Below are 17,500 nucleotides of genomic sequence, written 5' to 3' on the forward strand. Positions count from 1 at the left end.
CGGTTTCCATTTGTTGAAGCGGGTACCCGTTACCCGCCCCTTTTACCCGAGTACCCGGTTTAACTTTATTACCCGCGGGTGCCCAGCCCTAGTATCTACTGCCAAAACTAACAATCTGCTTTATTTGAATCAGACGAGAAAGCTAATAATTTCATCTAGGCTGTCCCCCAAAAAATATATTTTAAAAATTCTTTCACTTAAATTTGAAATTGGCAGTTGATTCAAAGCGTTACAATATTGAAACATGTCGGGCCTCCTAGTGTTATAAAGTCATTATAGATAATTATAGATGCAAATATTTCAAAATTGAAAATTACAAACTAGCGTTTCACGGTTTTCGCATGTTAAAAATAAAGTTATCAATAAAACAATAGATTATCAATCCTTTTTCTGCAAAAGTCACATGCAGGATTAGCCAATTATATATTTCTCTAATTCACTCACTTATCACTGACTCACTCATTTATAATTCACTCACTCACTCACTAATCACTCACTCACTAATCACTCACTCACTGACTCACGTATCGCTCACTCACTCAATCATTCACTAAATCACTTATCATCCCTCACTCACTCACTAATCACTATTACACTTACTCATTCACTCACTCGTTTATCACTCACTAACTTACTATTTCAATCACTTATCACTCACTCACTCACTCACTCCCTCACTCACTATTACTCAATCACTTATTGCTCACGCACTCATTTACTCACTCTCTCACTAATCGCTCACTCACTCACTCACTCATGTATAACTCCCTGACCCACGCATTTATCACTCATTTACTCACTTATCGTTTACTCACCCACTCACTCACTTACTCGCTCACTCACTTACTCACACACTCACTTACTCACCCACTCCCTTACTCATTCACTCACTTATCATTCATTCACTCACTTTCTCACTCACTGATCACTCACTCTCTCATTCACTCTCTCATTCACTCACTCACTCACTCACTCACTCACTCACTCACTCACTCACTCACTCACTTATTCCTCTGCACTTTCAATCTCCCAATCAACAATTCATCAGCTAACTCATTCATTGACTCAATTCCTCACTCCAAGCTATTATACAAAACCTCATCAACACCCCCCCCCCCCCCCCCCCCCCCCCCTTTTACGCCCCCAACCCCACAAACCCACTCAATCATTCATTCAACCCCATTTCCCCCCCCCCCCCCCCCCCCCAATCAAATCTCCCACCCGCCATTAACCAGAACCTCATTCGCCTCTTCGGTCTCTAAAAATGTCATTTCTTTTCTATTTTTTAAACACACAAATTGTCTTATGTCTTTCTAAGTGATAAATTAGGGCTGAGCAGGCACTGGTGTCAGATAAAGCACTGAAAAGTGTGTATGATGGGATGTTTTGTTTTTTCTTGCATTTTTCTTTCTTGCTTTGTCTGGCTCTGTTTCATGTACCTTTTTTCAGATTTTTATATTTTTCTTTAACAACAGGAAATAATTCTTCCCTTTACATCTTTCACAACGGTCACTCCAGTGTGTGAAAGAAACATTTTTTTTCACTCGCAGGATCGAATCGAAGCCATCGTTATGTTAAAGCCTGACACTGACATCCAAAAGGACTGACAGTTTGACGTCATTATTTGGTTTTTGCACCGCCTAGTTAGTTGTTGTTAGTAGTGCTCATGGAAACAAGTTATTTCATTGGTTGAACTATTGAAATTAACTCACGATTTGTTTTCTTTTGTTTCAAAAGACTGACATTTTGACGTCATTTTTTGGTCAGTGTCAGGCCATAACTTTACGAAGGCCACGGTCAGTGTCAGGCCATAACTTTACGAAGGCCACGGTCAGTGTCAGGCCATAACTTTACGAAGGCCACGGTCAGTGTCAGGCCATAACTTTACGAAGGCCACGGTCAGTGTCAGGCCATAACTTTACGAAGGCCACGGTCAGTGTCAGGCCATAACTTTACGAAGGCCACGGTCAGTGTCAGGCCATAACTTTACGAAGGCCACGGTCAGTGTCAGGCCATAACTTTACGAAGGCCACGGTCAGTGTCAGGCCATAACTTTACGAAGGCCACGGTCAATGTCAGGCCATAACTTTACGAAGGCCACGGTCAATGTCAGGCCATAACTTTACGAAGGCCACGGTCAGTGTCAGGCCATAACTTTACGAAGGCCTTGCCGAAAAGAAAGAAGAAAAAAAAAGTTAAATACCCAGACATTCATAAGTAAGAATATATTTGTCTATATGATATGCGATATTATTACTATACTTTCAAGGCAACATCAACAGTCGGATTATTACCAATTGGATTCAGTAGTCTGATGTCACGCCACCCGGCAACGGCGGCCATCTTGGTTCTAAACAAAGAAAATCATTACCTTTTATTCTTCATGCTGGCTAGAACCTTTCATATGCCTTGTGATCAGAATGTTTAAAAGTCAAAACATGATCAAATTTATGGGGTTTTTTTTTCCTCTGGATACGCTTTTATGCTCGCCGGGGAAATATTTCATACGGCGTCCGCCATTGTTCCGATAGTTTAGAGCCAGTGTTACTAAGTTACCATGCGTCATAAGGAAGGAAGTGACGTTACGACTGTTGAAGACTATTAGTAACTTTATAGCCCTGATAGCCCTGTTAGATTGAATATTTGTAGTGTGTCACTTCTTGAGCTGGCAATAAAAAAAGAAACAATTCTAATAAACAATCACTATTTAACAAAATCCCAGAACAAACCAGACCGAAACAAAACAAAACTACAAAAGCAACAAATTATAAACTGATCATAAGAAACAAATAAAAAACAACTAATAAAAACAGTCCTCTTGAGCTGGCAACATAAAAAAAAACAATTCTAATAAACAATCAATGTTTTTTCAAAACCAAAACAAACCAGACCGAAACAAAACAAAAACAAAAATACAACCGCAACAAATATAAACTGATCATAAGAAACAACTAAAAAAAAAACATATAAAAACAATCAGGGCCAGACAGCCATGTGGTGGCGTTCGCTGAGCACTTTCATTCTCATAGTTGTGTGTGACGTAACGTCCTCCTTTCTTCTTTCATCACCCAGTCGATTGGTCCCAGTGCCACACGTGCTGTGAATTCAACTCCATCTCTCTCTCTCTCTCTCTCTCTCTCTCTCTCTCTCTCTCTCTCTCTCTCTCTCTCTCTCTTTCTCTCTCTCTCTCTTATTCATCTCTCTATCTATCCGCTTATCTACATACACACACATACACATACACACACAAACACACACATACACACGCTTCTCTCTCTCTCTCTCTCTCTCTCTCTCTCTCTCTCTCTCTCTTATTCATCTCTCTATCTATCCGCTTATCTACATACACACACATACACATACACACACACACACACACATACACACACTTCTCTCTCTCTCTCTCTCTCTCTCTCTCTCTCTCTCTCTCTCTCTCTCTTATTTATCTCTTTATCTATCCGCCTATCTACATGCACACACACACACATAAACATACACACACAAACACACACACACACACACTCACTTCTCTCTCTCTCTCTCTCTATCTCTTTCTCTCTCTCTCTCTCTCTCTCTCTCTGTGTGTGTGTGTGTGTGTCCTCTTTCTCTCTCCCTCTCTCACTAACACATATTACTATTATTATTATTATATTATTATTATTATTATTATTATTATTATTATTATTATTATTATTATTATTATTATTATTATTATTATTATTATTACTATTCAATGATGGTGAAGTTAACACTGACATACAAGTCTTTGAATTTGGCGTGTGACAAAAAGAGAACCATCCGAATGCCGCGGGGTGTCCTCTATCTCATGCATATAATTTTGCTCATCACAGAACTGCATCATCATTTCGGAAGGGAAAAGGATGGTATATCTCGCGGTTGGCTCTCTTACATTTATGTTTGTTTGTTTGTTTGGTTTGTTTTTTTGTTGTTTTTTTTTTTTTTTTTTTTGGGGGGGGGGGGGGGGGGGGGTTGTCACGCTTTCTCGCCGACACAATACCGTTTTTGAACCAATGAGCTACTTTTATTGAAGGAACGAAATTGACATCATTCACCTCTGTTTTTAGTCAGTCATTTTTATGAGTAGTTTTAACTACATTGTATTAATCCGACTTTTAAGTTCAAGGTTACACATAGTTTTGTGTGTCGGTACGTTATATCCGGCTGGCGGAAGTTGTTGGTATTTTGAATCAACGCAAATCATCAATACAGCGCATTGCCACAGACCCTTCAATGTTCAATGCGCTTTGAAATGCTTTATTTATTCCTCCGGCAGCTATTCGAAACTACAGTTCCATTCCACGCCGTTCATGTGATAATAAATAACAAATTGAAATTGAATGTAAGCTTCAAATTAATTACGAAAACAGATAAAATGGACGTTTAGGGTGGGTTTCACCTCTGTCAACAAACAGGATGAATAAAACACTACAGATGAATGAGATAATATTATGTAGCTCCCAGTCGTCTGCATTTTAAAAATTAGTTAGAGTTTTGGAGTCTATAGTTGTAAATTTCAAACTGTTCCATTTATTTTCTGTTATTAAATTTTTTTTTAAAAATACAGAATAATGTAGAAGAATTTGTCATAAAACTTGTGTATTCGTTTCCGCGGGTAAATTTTACAATAGAAAACTACACACCATTTTTATGATGGCCTTACGGTCGTACTATTCAAACCACTATTATTATCAACTTGATCCCTTTAATGAATTAAATATCATACTCTTGAATAAACTAGAATACTCAGTGTTGGTTAAATAAATGCCTAATCTAAGTACATAAGGCCTGGTGTTGAGTTTTTCTAACATAACTCAAAAGTAACCACAACCACGCTCAGCGTCACTTAGATTTGTTACTTGACTCAATATGACTGACCCACTGACGCCACATTGAGAATCTGAGATAAATAGATAGATCGATGGTGAATGAATGGATGGATGGAGAGAGAGAGAGAGAGAGAGAGAGAGAGAGAGAGAGAGAGGAGAGAGAGAGAGAGAGAGATGGATGGATGGATGGATGAAAGCCTTTTGTAAATTTAATTTTCATCCTTTAGTTCTACAAAACGATATTTAGTTCTATTTCTGAGAAAATATTTAGAGATTGGAAACGAAAGAAAATCGATTGAGTATAGAATGAAATTGAGAAAAGTTTCAGTTACGTCGTATTGTTGGAGAAAAACGTTAAAGAAGACCAATAAAGCCAAATTAAATATATAATTTTTTTCGTTGCTCTGATGTACTGTGGATCAATATAACATATTACTCTACTATAGGAATGGTGGGGGGGGGGGGGGGGGAATTGTAAAATGAGACGAACAAAAGACCACCAGGCTCTAACGAAATGAGTAAGTTTTTTTTTGGTTTTTCTTTTCTTTTTTTTTTTTTTTCTTTTTTTTTTTGCGTTTTAAAATGTTCTTCTCCCCTTTTGAGTGGCTCCGCTCACACTGAGAGACTGTCTGATAGAAACAATAGCCAGGGAAAGAGTGAGTAAAGCCAAGCAACGCGGGATGTCGCGCAAGCAGGGACCCAAATTGCTTTGGTATCGATGATTAATGGGTATTTTGGTGGCCCGGGAGGAGAGGGAAGAGGATGATAAGGATGTGGATAGGTAAAGGGGGGAGAAGGGGAGGAGGATAAGTTGTGTTGTTGTTTTTTTTTTTTGTTTTTTTTTGGGTTTTTTTTTTTTTTTTTTGTGATGGATAGATTGAAATGTTAGGGTCTGTGGTTGGGTGGAAGAAATTGAGTGATGGCAAAATAGCAGCAGTACATCGCGCTAATGAAAGAGGATGGAGTAGAAGAAGGTGAAAGAAAAAAAATGGAATTGATGATGAATCGAATAAGCTAATGAGAAAAATATGAGGTAATGTGGAAATCAGTGAGATTTGGGGGGTAGGGTGATGCGATTATCTTTGGAAGTTGGGTGGCTGGGGGAGCTTTGGGGGGGGGGGGGGGTGGTAGTTGTGGACCAGGCACTGGTCTTTAAATCAGATAAAGTGAGTATGATTTTTTTTTTCAACAGGAGCGCATTATGCAGAGCAGGAAAAAAAACGTGACAAGGGTTTAAGTGTTTGTGCGGCTATGTGTTCTAGTGGTATGACAATCGCTTTCGGATCGGAAGGTCCTGGGTTCGAGCCTCGCGCTCGGCGCATAGTTGAGTCCTTGGAAAAGGCTCTTTGCTCACTTTCTCTCACCGTACTCAGGTGTAAAATGAGTACTTGGCCGTTAACAGCACTGTCTTTGTCCTAAAAAATTGTAATATCGCCTAACAGACAGTATGTTCCGTCCTACATGTTAAATGTTACTGTTGACCAGGGACCCCTTGTAAAGCGCTTTGAGCACATTTAGTGGATATTGCGCTATATAAAGCTCAATTTTAAATTATTATTTTTTTGTTTGCGAACCTTTGTTGGTGACTCAGGGTTACAGTCAGTATCTCTTTATGTGGGCAATCAAGTGATGCTGAGCACGTAGCATGACCGTACGGAGGTGACAATCATCGCTTATCTCTGACATTGGAGTTGACACCCCACTCGAGTCGAATGTAAATGAGTAGCTATCTATAGGCACTGACGGATATTATAATAGTGCCAGAGAAGCGCCTATAATAAGGATGAAATAGGTGAAGATTTGCGAAGCGCATTGAGCATACGAAAGCGTCAAAAACGTGCCACATACACTGACTGGATTGCATAATATTGCAATTTATAAATATGTGTATAAAGTAGAAAAAATCGTGCAGAGCAGGGCCGCTTTTAGTATGAGGCGACAGTGAAATCTTTAAAAAAAACAAAACGGGGTCGACTTTTGTTTTGTTTTTTTTTTTAATATATACATTGAGCTTTATATAGCGCAATATCCACTAAATGTGCTCAAAGCGCTTTACAATGGGTCCCTGATCAACAGCAACATTTAAAAATTATTAATTTGAATTAATAAAAATGAAAAATAACCTTTTTGTGAACAATAAAAGCCAATAAGGAAAAATAAAATAGATGCTCGAACCCGGGTCCCCCCGGTGGACGTGAAATGCTTTATGCAACCGGTTATCTCACCCCTTGACATCATAATATTATCTTTCCATTAACAGCGATGTGACACGGCCATTAATGAAGCCCTAGTCGCATTGTTGTTACTGTTCTCTTTGTGAAATAAGGAAATCCGATACAACGGGGGAAATGATGATTTGGAAAGAATTCGCTTTTACTGTTAAAGGGTTTTAATTAAAGACAGGTTAGACTTATGTACAAGATCATACATGTATTTCATTTTGGAATTTGCGCGGCTATAATATTATGGTCTAGCGGTTTGACGCTCGCCTTCGGATCAGAAGGTCCGGGAGATCGAGTCCCGCTCTTAGCGGCGCATAATTGAGTCCTGGAAAATGCTCTTTACTCACACTCTCCCTCCCTCTTCGTGTGTAAAATGAGTAGTCGGCCGTTAACGGCGTTGTTCCTGTCGGAAAAGAATTGTAATATTATCGTCTTATAGGCGTTATATCTCGTCCTACATGTTAAGAGTTGCCGTTAGCTAGTCATCTCTTGTAAAGCGCTTTGAGCACGCTTAGTGGATATTGTTCTATCTAAATGCTCTCGTTTTTTTGTTTTTTTTTTTTCGTTTTTATTTTTTTTTATTTTGTCTTTTGATTTTGTTTTTGTTCTTTTTCGTTTTGTTTTTGTGTTTAGTTTGTTTTGTTTGTTTTTTTATTTTGTTTTTGTTTTTTGTTGGTTTTCTTTTTTTTTTTTTGGGGGGGGGGAGGGGGTTGTTGTTTTGGGGTTTTTTTTTTCTATTTTTTGTTACATATATTCCGAGCAGTTTGATCTACGTTTTTTCATTAATTAGTCAGTTATTTCCTAATCCTTGTTCGTTTATTTAGTCATTATTCATAATAATTGTATTGATCTCAAATATGAATGGATTTTCTCCCTTGCCACGTATCCGCCTTATTTAACCAGTTAACTGCCGTACTCTTGAATCTCGTATTTTAAAAAAAATTGGCTAGAAAACTCGTCCTTCCAATATCGATTGAATTAAATGACCCTCATCTTGGCAAAAAAAAAAATCTCAAACCTGGGGCTTCGCGAAGTTTAAATCGATAGATATTTGAAGACCGAGTATTCTAGTTTTTCAAGAGTATGACATTAATTCACTCAATCCTAGAGACTTTTGCTACTTTTCTATCCAAATGGTAGCAAGCAATTGCAATTGTCCGTTGCACGCAATAGAAACCGGGATAAACTCCTACTCCTATCATGCAAAAATTTTAAAAACCTTATCTTTGATAGTACACCAATAATTTGCCTCAGAAAAATGTAATAGATAGGCATGGGGTAAAAGTAACACGGGTAAACTACGGATGTCGTCGGTGTTAGAATTGATTGAGTTAAAGGAACCAAGTTGCTAATAATAGTGGCTTGAATAGTATGACCGTAAGGCCAACAGAAGAATGGTTTGTAGTTTTTTCTTGTAAAATTTACCCGCGGAAACAAATACAAAATCTTTATGACAAATTCTTTTACAATTATTCTGTTTTTTGTTTTTTTTATTGTAAGGACAGCAAATAATATATGGAACAGTTTGAAATTTACAACTATAGACTCCAAAACTATAAATACTTTCATAAACGCAGTGGACAGGGAGCTACATAACTTGAAATATGAATTTTATGAATATGAATTTGATTGATATATTTATGATGTAAATGATGATCATAGTTATGATATCAGATATAGAAATTTGTTATCTGAACCTTTCTCCTTTTTTCTTTTCTCTTTTTTTTCATAGAGTGTTTAAAAGCATTTGACACAGGTAGCCATTATTATGATATTATGTTATGTTATGTTTTATAATAGATCTCATATATAAAATGCACATTGAGCATTATTTTTCTTTCTTATTGAACGCTGCCTTTTTAATAGAATAATTACAAAGATCGTGCCCGTGAGAGCGCGCATCTATTATTAGAAAAGAAAGAATTAATTTATCGCAGTGGCACAACGAAAGCACCAAACTGTGTTCACCAAAACAGAAATTCGTGATCTTAAGTTAACAGTTTTTCACATAAAAAGACGATTGCTGAACATCTTGTTATATGAATACAATGTGTGGACGCCCCGGTTTCAATGAGCGAGTCTTGATTTATCATCGATTACCCCCCCCCTACCCCCCCCCCTACCCCCCCCTCTCCCCCCCCCCCCCCCCCCCCCACTTACACACCAATAGTGGATTTACTTAAAGTTTTTTAGAGTTTTTCCTTTTTTTTTTTTTCATCAGATCAGACGACGCAAATAAGCAGCAGTTTTAAAAGGAACGAAATTGACATCTCTCAGCTCTTTGTTATTGTTTTTAGACAGCCATTTTGGTGATTATTTCTCATTAAATTACATCAATCAGACTACAAACGTTCTGTGTTACACACCATTTTGTGTTTTGGTACGTTATATCCGACTAACGGATGTTGTGATTATTTTACATACCCACATAGCATTTTTTTAAAAATAATTCCACATCCCTGGAAGCTTTGTGATAATTTAACGTCATATCCAGCGATTAAAGACCGATCGTTATTGTACTTTTCAAGTTTAAGAAACCGGGATAAAGTTATCTATATAAGATTTTGATGATTCGGATGGCTTCTACTTCGGGTACTATGTTGATGGGATTAGGCAGCAGGATAAGGAAGAGAAAATAAATCTTGCCTTGAACTCTCTCCTTACCGACCCTTTTCAGTATAGATAGTTCGAAGATGACGCCACTCAGGTCTTTGTTATTGTTTTTTGTCATCCGCGTTTAGGAGTAATGCTCACTGAACTGTATTAACCTGACTATAAACGTTCATGGATACACACAGTTTTGTGTGTCGGTCCGTTATATTTCCGGATGGCAATGTTATGAGCTTCTTAGCCAAGCGCATACTATCTATATCCAAAAATGACAGGCTTTCCCAGCAGAAAAATTGATTTTTTAAACTCAAACAATCTCTCTGCAAAACGACTTTATGTTGTTTTTTTTATTAAACAAAGATCATTCTTCAGAGTTTGTGATATACAAAATAAGTCTGAATAAGACAAAAATGTATATTGTATCGTAACAAATGTGACGATCTTGCTGTAGGTGGCAAGGAGAGGGTTAATAATAGTCAATTAGAATGGTATAAAGTCACCGACAGATTAGATTGAAATTAGGATAGGAGAAGAAAAAGAAAGGGAAATTCACCTTGAAGGAAGCTGGAATTAAAAACAAGCCACAAGATTGATCCCTTTGTACTATTTATTTTTATCTTTTTATTATGGGGCACGAAGAAACGGCTTATCGACACTATTATTGTCAATAAATACAACGTCTCGTTGTTTGTTTGTTTGTTTGTTTGTTTGTTTGTTTACTTATTCATTTGTATTTGCTTGTCCGACGTGTAGATATGAATTAAATCAGTACGTGACATCGACAAACAATTATTTGAGCGCAAATTTTAAAAGTAGAATTTAGAAAGATATTGTTTTGTAGAGAATAAACATAATTTGATTCCTTACTCGCTGTGCAAGATGGGTGGGGGGTGGGGGATTGGGGGGGGGGAGGGGGGAAAGGGTAGGAGATGAATGGGCATTAAACTAAAAGAGATTGAATTATTAATTGAATGAGTTATAGACGCACTCACTCAAGCGTATGTGTTTTATATATTTTAAACACACACAAACACACACATATATATATATATATAATATATATATATATAATATATATAAATATATATATATATATATATATATATATATATATATATATATGTGTGTGTGTGTGTGTGTGTGTGTGTGTGTTTAAAATATATAAAATACATACGAATGAATGAGAACTGTAATGCAATCGCTCGCTCATTGATCTTTGAGATTTCCTTAATGGTTGCATATCGAAATTCATGACAGTATACATTTAAAAACATATTATATGAATAATGCGTCTTTGTTTCTTTCGTAACTCCGCCCATCCATTAGCCTAACTTTGCTTGTGTATCATGAGCACAGAACATAGCACTCTCTTCTCAAAAACCTTCATGTCTTCGAGCTGATGTTATCATCAATGTTTGTATATCAACACTTAAATGGGCGGTCCTGTTGTTAATTGGGGAATGACTGGTTTAGATTAAACAGTTTTTATGATGCAATCGTATTTACACTTCGTTATCCTGATTAAACATAATCATAATGTTATGCTTATGTCTGAGCATGATTCAGAGAGATTCGGCTTGGAACCAGAAACAACAATAACAGACCCGCCTATTAATATTTTGAAATTTGTAATTAAAAAAAAAAAATCATTTTACCGTTTTTTTTTATTATTTTTGGAGGTGGTTTGAGTGGGGGGGGGGTGTTAAGGGGGGAATGGGGTGGGTGGAGGCTTAATTCTGAATTTTTGTTGTTTTCCTCCGATTCAGACATTTTAAATTTATTATTTATTTCGGTATTTTTTGTTGGTTTTTTTTTTTTTTTTTTTTTTTATTGTTACCGTTTTGACTTGTTTTTTGTTTTGCTTTTTTATAGATTTTAGATCTATTTTTTGTTCCGTTTCTCTTTTCTAAATATTTTTTAGTATCATTATTATAAAACACTAGAAAGTGTGATGCAATATCTATTTTGTAAGCCAGATTTTCCATTTTTAAAGATTTTGCTTCCAATTTACTTTTTTGAGAGCAGACTAGCAGATAAAAACATTGTTCACCAAGCAATCCTATATTTATATTATGTGATCAGACATTCAGAAAACTGGTTGGGACAAGCATTCGTGTTAATAATAACAAGATATGGTATTAAGAGAGTTGACCAGTGTCAAATATGATAATTGAGAATTAAAACATTTTTGATGATGAGAATGGAACCCTGGATCCTACAGGTACAGCTCCCTCCTCCACCTGGCTGTTAAAGAGGCGATCTATTTACTACGCCATAAAACAAAATTAAGCTTTTATAAAGCGCAGCATCCACGTTCTCAAAGCGCTTTACAAGGGATGCCGGACCAACAGCAACACGAAACATGTAGATCGAAACATGACGCCTGTTAGGCGATATTACAATTTTTTCGGACATAGACAACGCTGTTAACGGTCAGGTACTCATTTTACACCTGTGTACGGTGAGAGAATATGAGTAAAGAGCCCTTTTCCAAGGACTCAACTATACGCCGAGCGAGGCTCGAACCCAGGACCTTCCGATGCGAAAACGAGTATCATATCACAAAACCACATAGCCGCATAGCCAAATAGCCATCCGCAGTCCAAGTGAAAAAGTGGTTTCAGGATATTAACACTAGATTTGATACCCCTTAGTAGAACTACTATTTTTATTCCTCTTTTAGAACTATGAGGCAATAATTGTTGGCATGTATGAAAAATGTACTATAAGAGGGACACGACAATTTTAGTTTTGTGTGATGATTATTTTTATTTAGATATAGATATGTTGTTGTTTTGTTTCAGATTTCCTGTCTCAATCAAACTCAGTCGCAATTCAATCGGATAATCTCCAAATTATTATAAAGGTAAGTAGATTTTATTACTCACATTTAAAAATTGTGTTATTTTAGGTCAATTTTTTTAGATGTATTTGTAGCCATCATAGGGGACCGGTCGTCTTAAAACTGTGGTCAAAGTGATATAAAACTGCTAGAAGCTATCAACTGTAAAACCTAATAAACAAAAATCAATATAACAGCTTCAAGGATTAAAAAAACAACAGAATACCAAACACGGAACGTTTCGGACTCAGAAACTTTCTTAAGTTAACAACAACACAAATAAAAACATAAATGCATTACTTATTAAAGTCGTTTAATAAGAATATGTAAGAGTAATTAATATCCGACATGACAGCGAAAGCAATTGAATGTCACACACGAAAATTATCTGTTAGAGTAGATATCTCAAGTGAAATCTCAAAGTTAATCCCGTTGAAATAACACACATTGAATAACGGTACGAAATACGTTATGACAGCAAGGGTTCATTCTTTCCTAGGACAATTATTACAAAACGCACACGATGTAAAGCTTCTGAATAAACACAAGAAACTCTGGATTGTAAAAAGCAATAAACAAAAATGAATATAACAACCTAAAAAATTAGAACAAGAAACCAAATACGGAACGTTTTAGGCTCAAAACCCTTCTTCAGTCAATAACAAAAAAAAGAAAAAAACAAACAAACATAAAACACTTCTTAAAGTCGTCAAAGAAGAATATGTAAGAAAATAGTTTCAAAAAATATAGTGAAAGCAATGAATAACGCACTGCGGGGTGTTTTAGATGCTAAAATTGAATTGTGAAAAGTGAGTAAATCTCATGGTACGGTATGACATAAACATCATACTTTATATTATGTACATTATGTCAATCGTCGTTAAAGATTTATCATGAAATTGTGTGGCAAGATTACCCAGCGGTGCAGTGTCTCGTCTTGTCACTAAATTCAAGCAATTTTAAGCATGATCAGTGGCCGGAAGGGTGAGAATGCACGTTGAAAATTCTGGTTCCAACGTTGTGTCTTTGTGTCTTATACAAATTACAACATTCGACTCGGGTGTGAATAATTACCTGTCTACGGGCATTGACGGATATTGTAAAAGCGATGTCTAATAAGCGACTGGTATTATATCAAATCGAAATATGTTTTCATAATATAGTCTGCTGGGAAAATGAATGAACCATTGCGAAGCGCATTGAGCATGGTTAATCCGTGGAATTACGCTATATTATTGTTTATACTTTTTTATTATATTTTTTTGTAGTAAAAACAATATATGTTTCAAGCAGTTGTATACTACTTGTAAATACGATGTGGGGTCCTTACTGGTAACTAAGCCACGATGCAAATGGAATAATAATAAGGGTGATTATTGTAACTGACACCGCCAATCACTGAACATGTCCGATAACTAATGATCATTGGTTAGAACTGGTCAGTGTAAGGACGGACATTTCGCATTCGATAATTGGGTGTCTTCACGGTTGCGTGGAATGGATCATAATGAGAAGTGTTGAAAGTTCTTTTACTAATTACAAGTTCAAAGTTTATTTTTGGCAATTTCAAGGGAGCTGGATTGAGGGAGAGTTGCATTCCATATTAACCCAATAGAAGGAACGAATTTGACGTCACTCAGCTCTTTGTTGTTGTTTTTAGACAGCAATTTTAGTCAACAGTTCTTACTAAATTATAGATAGTTCGAAGATGACGTCACTCATGTCTTTGTTATTGTTTTTTGCCATCCGCAGTCATGAGTACTTCTCACTAAACTGTATTAATCCAGACTATAAACCTTCAAGTTTACACACAGTTTTGTGTGTTGGCCAGTTTTACTTCCGGATGGCAATGTTGTGAACTTCTTCGCCAAGTGCATACTATCTATACGAACCAGGCTATAAACGTTCAATGTTTCACATAGTTTTGTGTGTCGGTACGTCATATCCGACTGAAGGATATTGTGAGTATATGACCCAAACGCATTGCAACAATATCTGCTCAGCCGTACTCTGGAAAAAAAAAGACAACAACACGTATTAAAAATTTTGGTCAGGAAACTCGTCCTTCAAATATCGATCGATTTCAAAGACCCACATAAAGATTAAAATTATGACCTTAATAAAACTCTCAAACCTGGGCTTTCATTAATCGATCGATATTCTTAGGACACGATTACTGGCCAACATTTTAAATACGTGTTTTGTTTCGTTTTTTTTTTTTCTTTTTTTTTGTTTTTGTTTGTTTATGTTTGTGTTTTTTGTTTGTTTTTGTTTGTTGTTGTATTTCTTCCAGAGGAAGTACAACAGTGCTGCCAACGCGTTTATTTATCGGGTTAGTGTACAACTTGCGTGAGATTTGGCGTTTTCTACCGTCAATCACTTGCAAACGGGTTAATCAGCAGCGGGTATAGGGTAAATAATTTACAACGTGTTGGAGAGTGACCGCGGACACGGATGAATGTGGGTCAATCAGCGGGGATAGGGTTAATTTACAACCTGTTGGAGAGTGACCGCGGACACGGATGAATGTGGTCAATGCCATTTAACGTTTCGGATACAGTTCATTAATCATAATAAGCATCCGCTCATTAGGGCGAATCTGTCGTTTGTGTTATGCACGCCGCACGTGTATGGGTCTATGGAGATTAAGATAAAGGGAGTAAATCTGACCAGAGAGTTTAGAAGCTAACGCTTAGAGAGCTCTCTCTTCCCTCCCGCTCTCCATGACAACAATGCATTTCATTGCGTATCAGCCGAAAAATTGTGTGTCACGAAATAGGCGCGGATCACTGAATGTGTGTTTCGTCTGCTAGAGATCGGCTGCTCTTTTTCTTTACTATCGGCTCAGGCTTTATGTGCAAAATCGTACAGATTCGTTTGATTCTCTAGATCAGGTTACGATAACTTTGTAAGATTCTAAAATAAATTACTTATAATAATAATGATGTGTGTGTGTGAGACACACACACACACACACACACACACACACACACACAGAGAGAGAGAGAGAGAGAGAGAGAGAGAGAGAAGGCGGGTGGGAGGGGGTGAGGGGGGGGGGATAAACTTTGACAAAAAATAAATTTAACTCAACTTTACAGCGAAAATCATGATTTATTTTAAACAAACTTAATAGAAACAAACGACCTTTGTATTTTCAACAAAGCCATAACTCTCTCTCTCTCTCTCTCTCTCTCTCTCTTTCTCTCTCTCTCTCTCTCTCTCTCTCTCTTTCGCTCTTCTCTCTCTCTCTTCTCTCTCTCCCCTCTCTCTCTCTCTTCTCTCTCTCTCTCTTCTCTCTCTGTGTGTGTGTGTGTGTGTGTGTAAGTATGTGTTTAATTAACACACGTATAGTTCAAAATAATATGTACAATGAAAAAATAGTATGCATGACTAAGATGACGTCAAGTTGCGTTGCATAGATTAATGACCACAAGTACAATTAAACATAATGAAGGAGAGAAATACAAAATACATGTACTCTCGTGTAAGTATTGTAGAATCTAATCTAAAACACATTTTATAAACTGAAAAATGGCTCAGTAAAATCACAAAGGGGGACAATGCTGCATCAACACCGATGATTGACAGTGACAGACCAGAATTGATAACCTCGGTATACATCCATTGTCTCCTGAGACAGACGGAAGCCAACAACAACAGGCATACCGGTAAGAAAACAAATCAGCGACATATCAAATCTACACGACATGGCTAAATGTGGCAGTCTTCCTATTTCTATGGGTGGGCTGTTTTTCTGACAGTGTCTGATTCATTAACTGGCATTAGTGAACAAATTAGCTACATAAAAAAGTAAATCACACTTTCCATTTTTGCAACCAAGGCCCATGTGGGGTGGAATGCTTACCACAAGCCGTCTAATGATCCTATTTCTCAGACCAGTAATGTGCAGTGTGGGAGTAATGGCGTCTCTGAATTCCTTTTCCATAATTTCTATGATACAGAGAAGTTCTGAACTTGGTGCACAGAGACCGCCATGGTTACAACCCTGAAGGTTCTTTGCATGCAGGAATACTTGACTCTCTTTGCCAGGGTCCTTGTCACCTTTCAATAAATCTTGACAGTCTGTACACACATGGGGCATTAATTTGACTGCAACATACCCAGATATGCAAGTTGTTACATTCTGTTCATTTGGTATTAGGGATTGCATAGTTGATGGCAACATCAGCTGTCTAATTTCCTGTGGAACATCTTGTTGAAGGCGTGTCTTGACTGCCACTGAAACAGGAAGCATCAAAAGGTTCTTCACATAAAACATTTCGTCTGTACAGTGCATCAGCTGACTTGTCATCCAAATCAGCACGCCTGCAGTTGATGACCCAACGCCTGGACCTGTAAAAAATAACTAACGCAGTTCAATATTGGATCTAGATCTATTATTAGTAATTAATTGAGAGCTAGGTCTGATTAAGAGTTAATTTTATACATAAAAGCACATACTAATTGGCCGAGAGAGACTAGATGTATGCTTCTCTTTAGATAAACTTCTAAAAAACTAAGCTCGCTTCATTGAGATTACTACTGTACTAGAATCTAGACATAGGCATCACAAGTCTAGTCAATGTACATCCTATCTAGTCATCCCTCTAAAGCTCTTTGAGCATATTTATTGGATATTGCGCTATATAAAAGCTCAATTATTTTAAGCATAAATCCACTGGCACAACATATATGGCTAAAATTCAATGCCGTGTAGCTACACCGTCGCCCCCTACCCTTTACTGTGTTTTAAATCAACCACATCTGCTATTATGGAAAAGGAGAAGAAGAAGATGAAGAAGAAGAAGATAATGGCTAGCCTCACCCCCAACAGAGCCACCTTTAAGGGTCACAGTCACGGTGCAGTAGATTAGAACTGGATCAGAAATCTAATGTTCATTTTCTCTTGTAACACAATCTAGACGTGTTAATATAGAAATATAGTTATTTGTTAAGGTTAATAGATTAAAGTTTAATTT

General features: G+C 36.9%; 2 protein-coding genes across 3 annotated transcripts in view; one reads left to right on the forward strand and one right to left on the reverse strand.

Annotated features, from left to right (window-relative positions):
- Nucleotides 1–17,500, forward strand: part of LOC144966471 (5-hydroxytryptamine receptor 1A-like) — a 437,629-nt gene that overhangs the window by 194,428 nt on the left and 225,701 nt on the right. For both annotated transcript variants that reach the window (XM_078903048.1, XM_078903047.1), the window contains exon 4: nucleotides 12,484–12,545. The gene's annotated coding sequence lies outside the window, so the exon portion shown is untranslated. The remainder of the gene's footprint in view (nucleotides 1–12,483; nucleotides 12,546–17,500) is intronic.
- LOC144966470 (uncharacterized) overlaps nucleotides 16,246–17,500 on the reverse strand; it is a 1,302-nt gene continuing 47 nt past the window's right edge. The window contains exon 2 of the mRNA XM_078903046.1: nucleotides 16,246–16,874. Coding sequence (XP_078759172.1) covers nucleotides 16,294–16,833 — 540 coding nt within the window. The 5' untranslated portion in view covers nucleotides 16,834–16,874 and the 3' untranslated portion in view covers nucleotides 16,246–16,293. The remainder of the gene's footprint in view (nucleotides 16,875–17,500) is intronic.

Source organism: Berghia stephanieae, chromosome 2 (assembly GCF_034508935.2).
Source record: "Berghia stephanieae isolate SIO BIC M18660-M18661 chromosome 2, UCSD_Bste_1.3, whole genome shotgun sequence".
Lineage (NCBI taxonomy): Eukaryota > Metazoa > Mollusca > Gastropoda > Nudibranchia > Aeolidiidae > Berghia > Berghia stephanieae.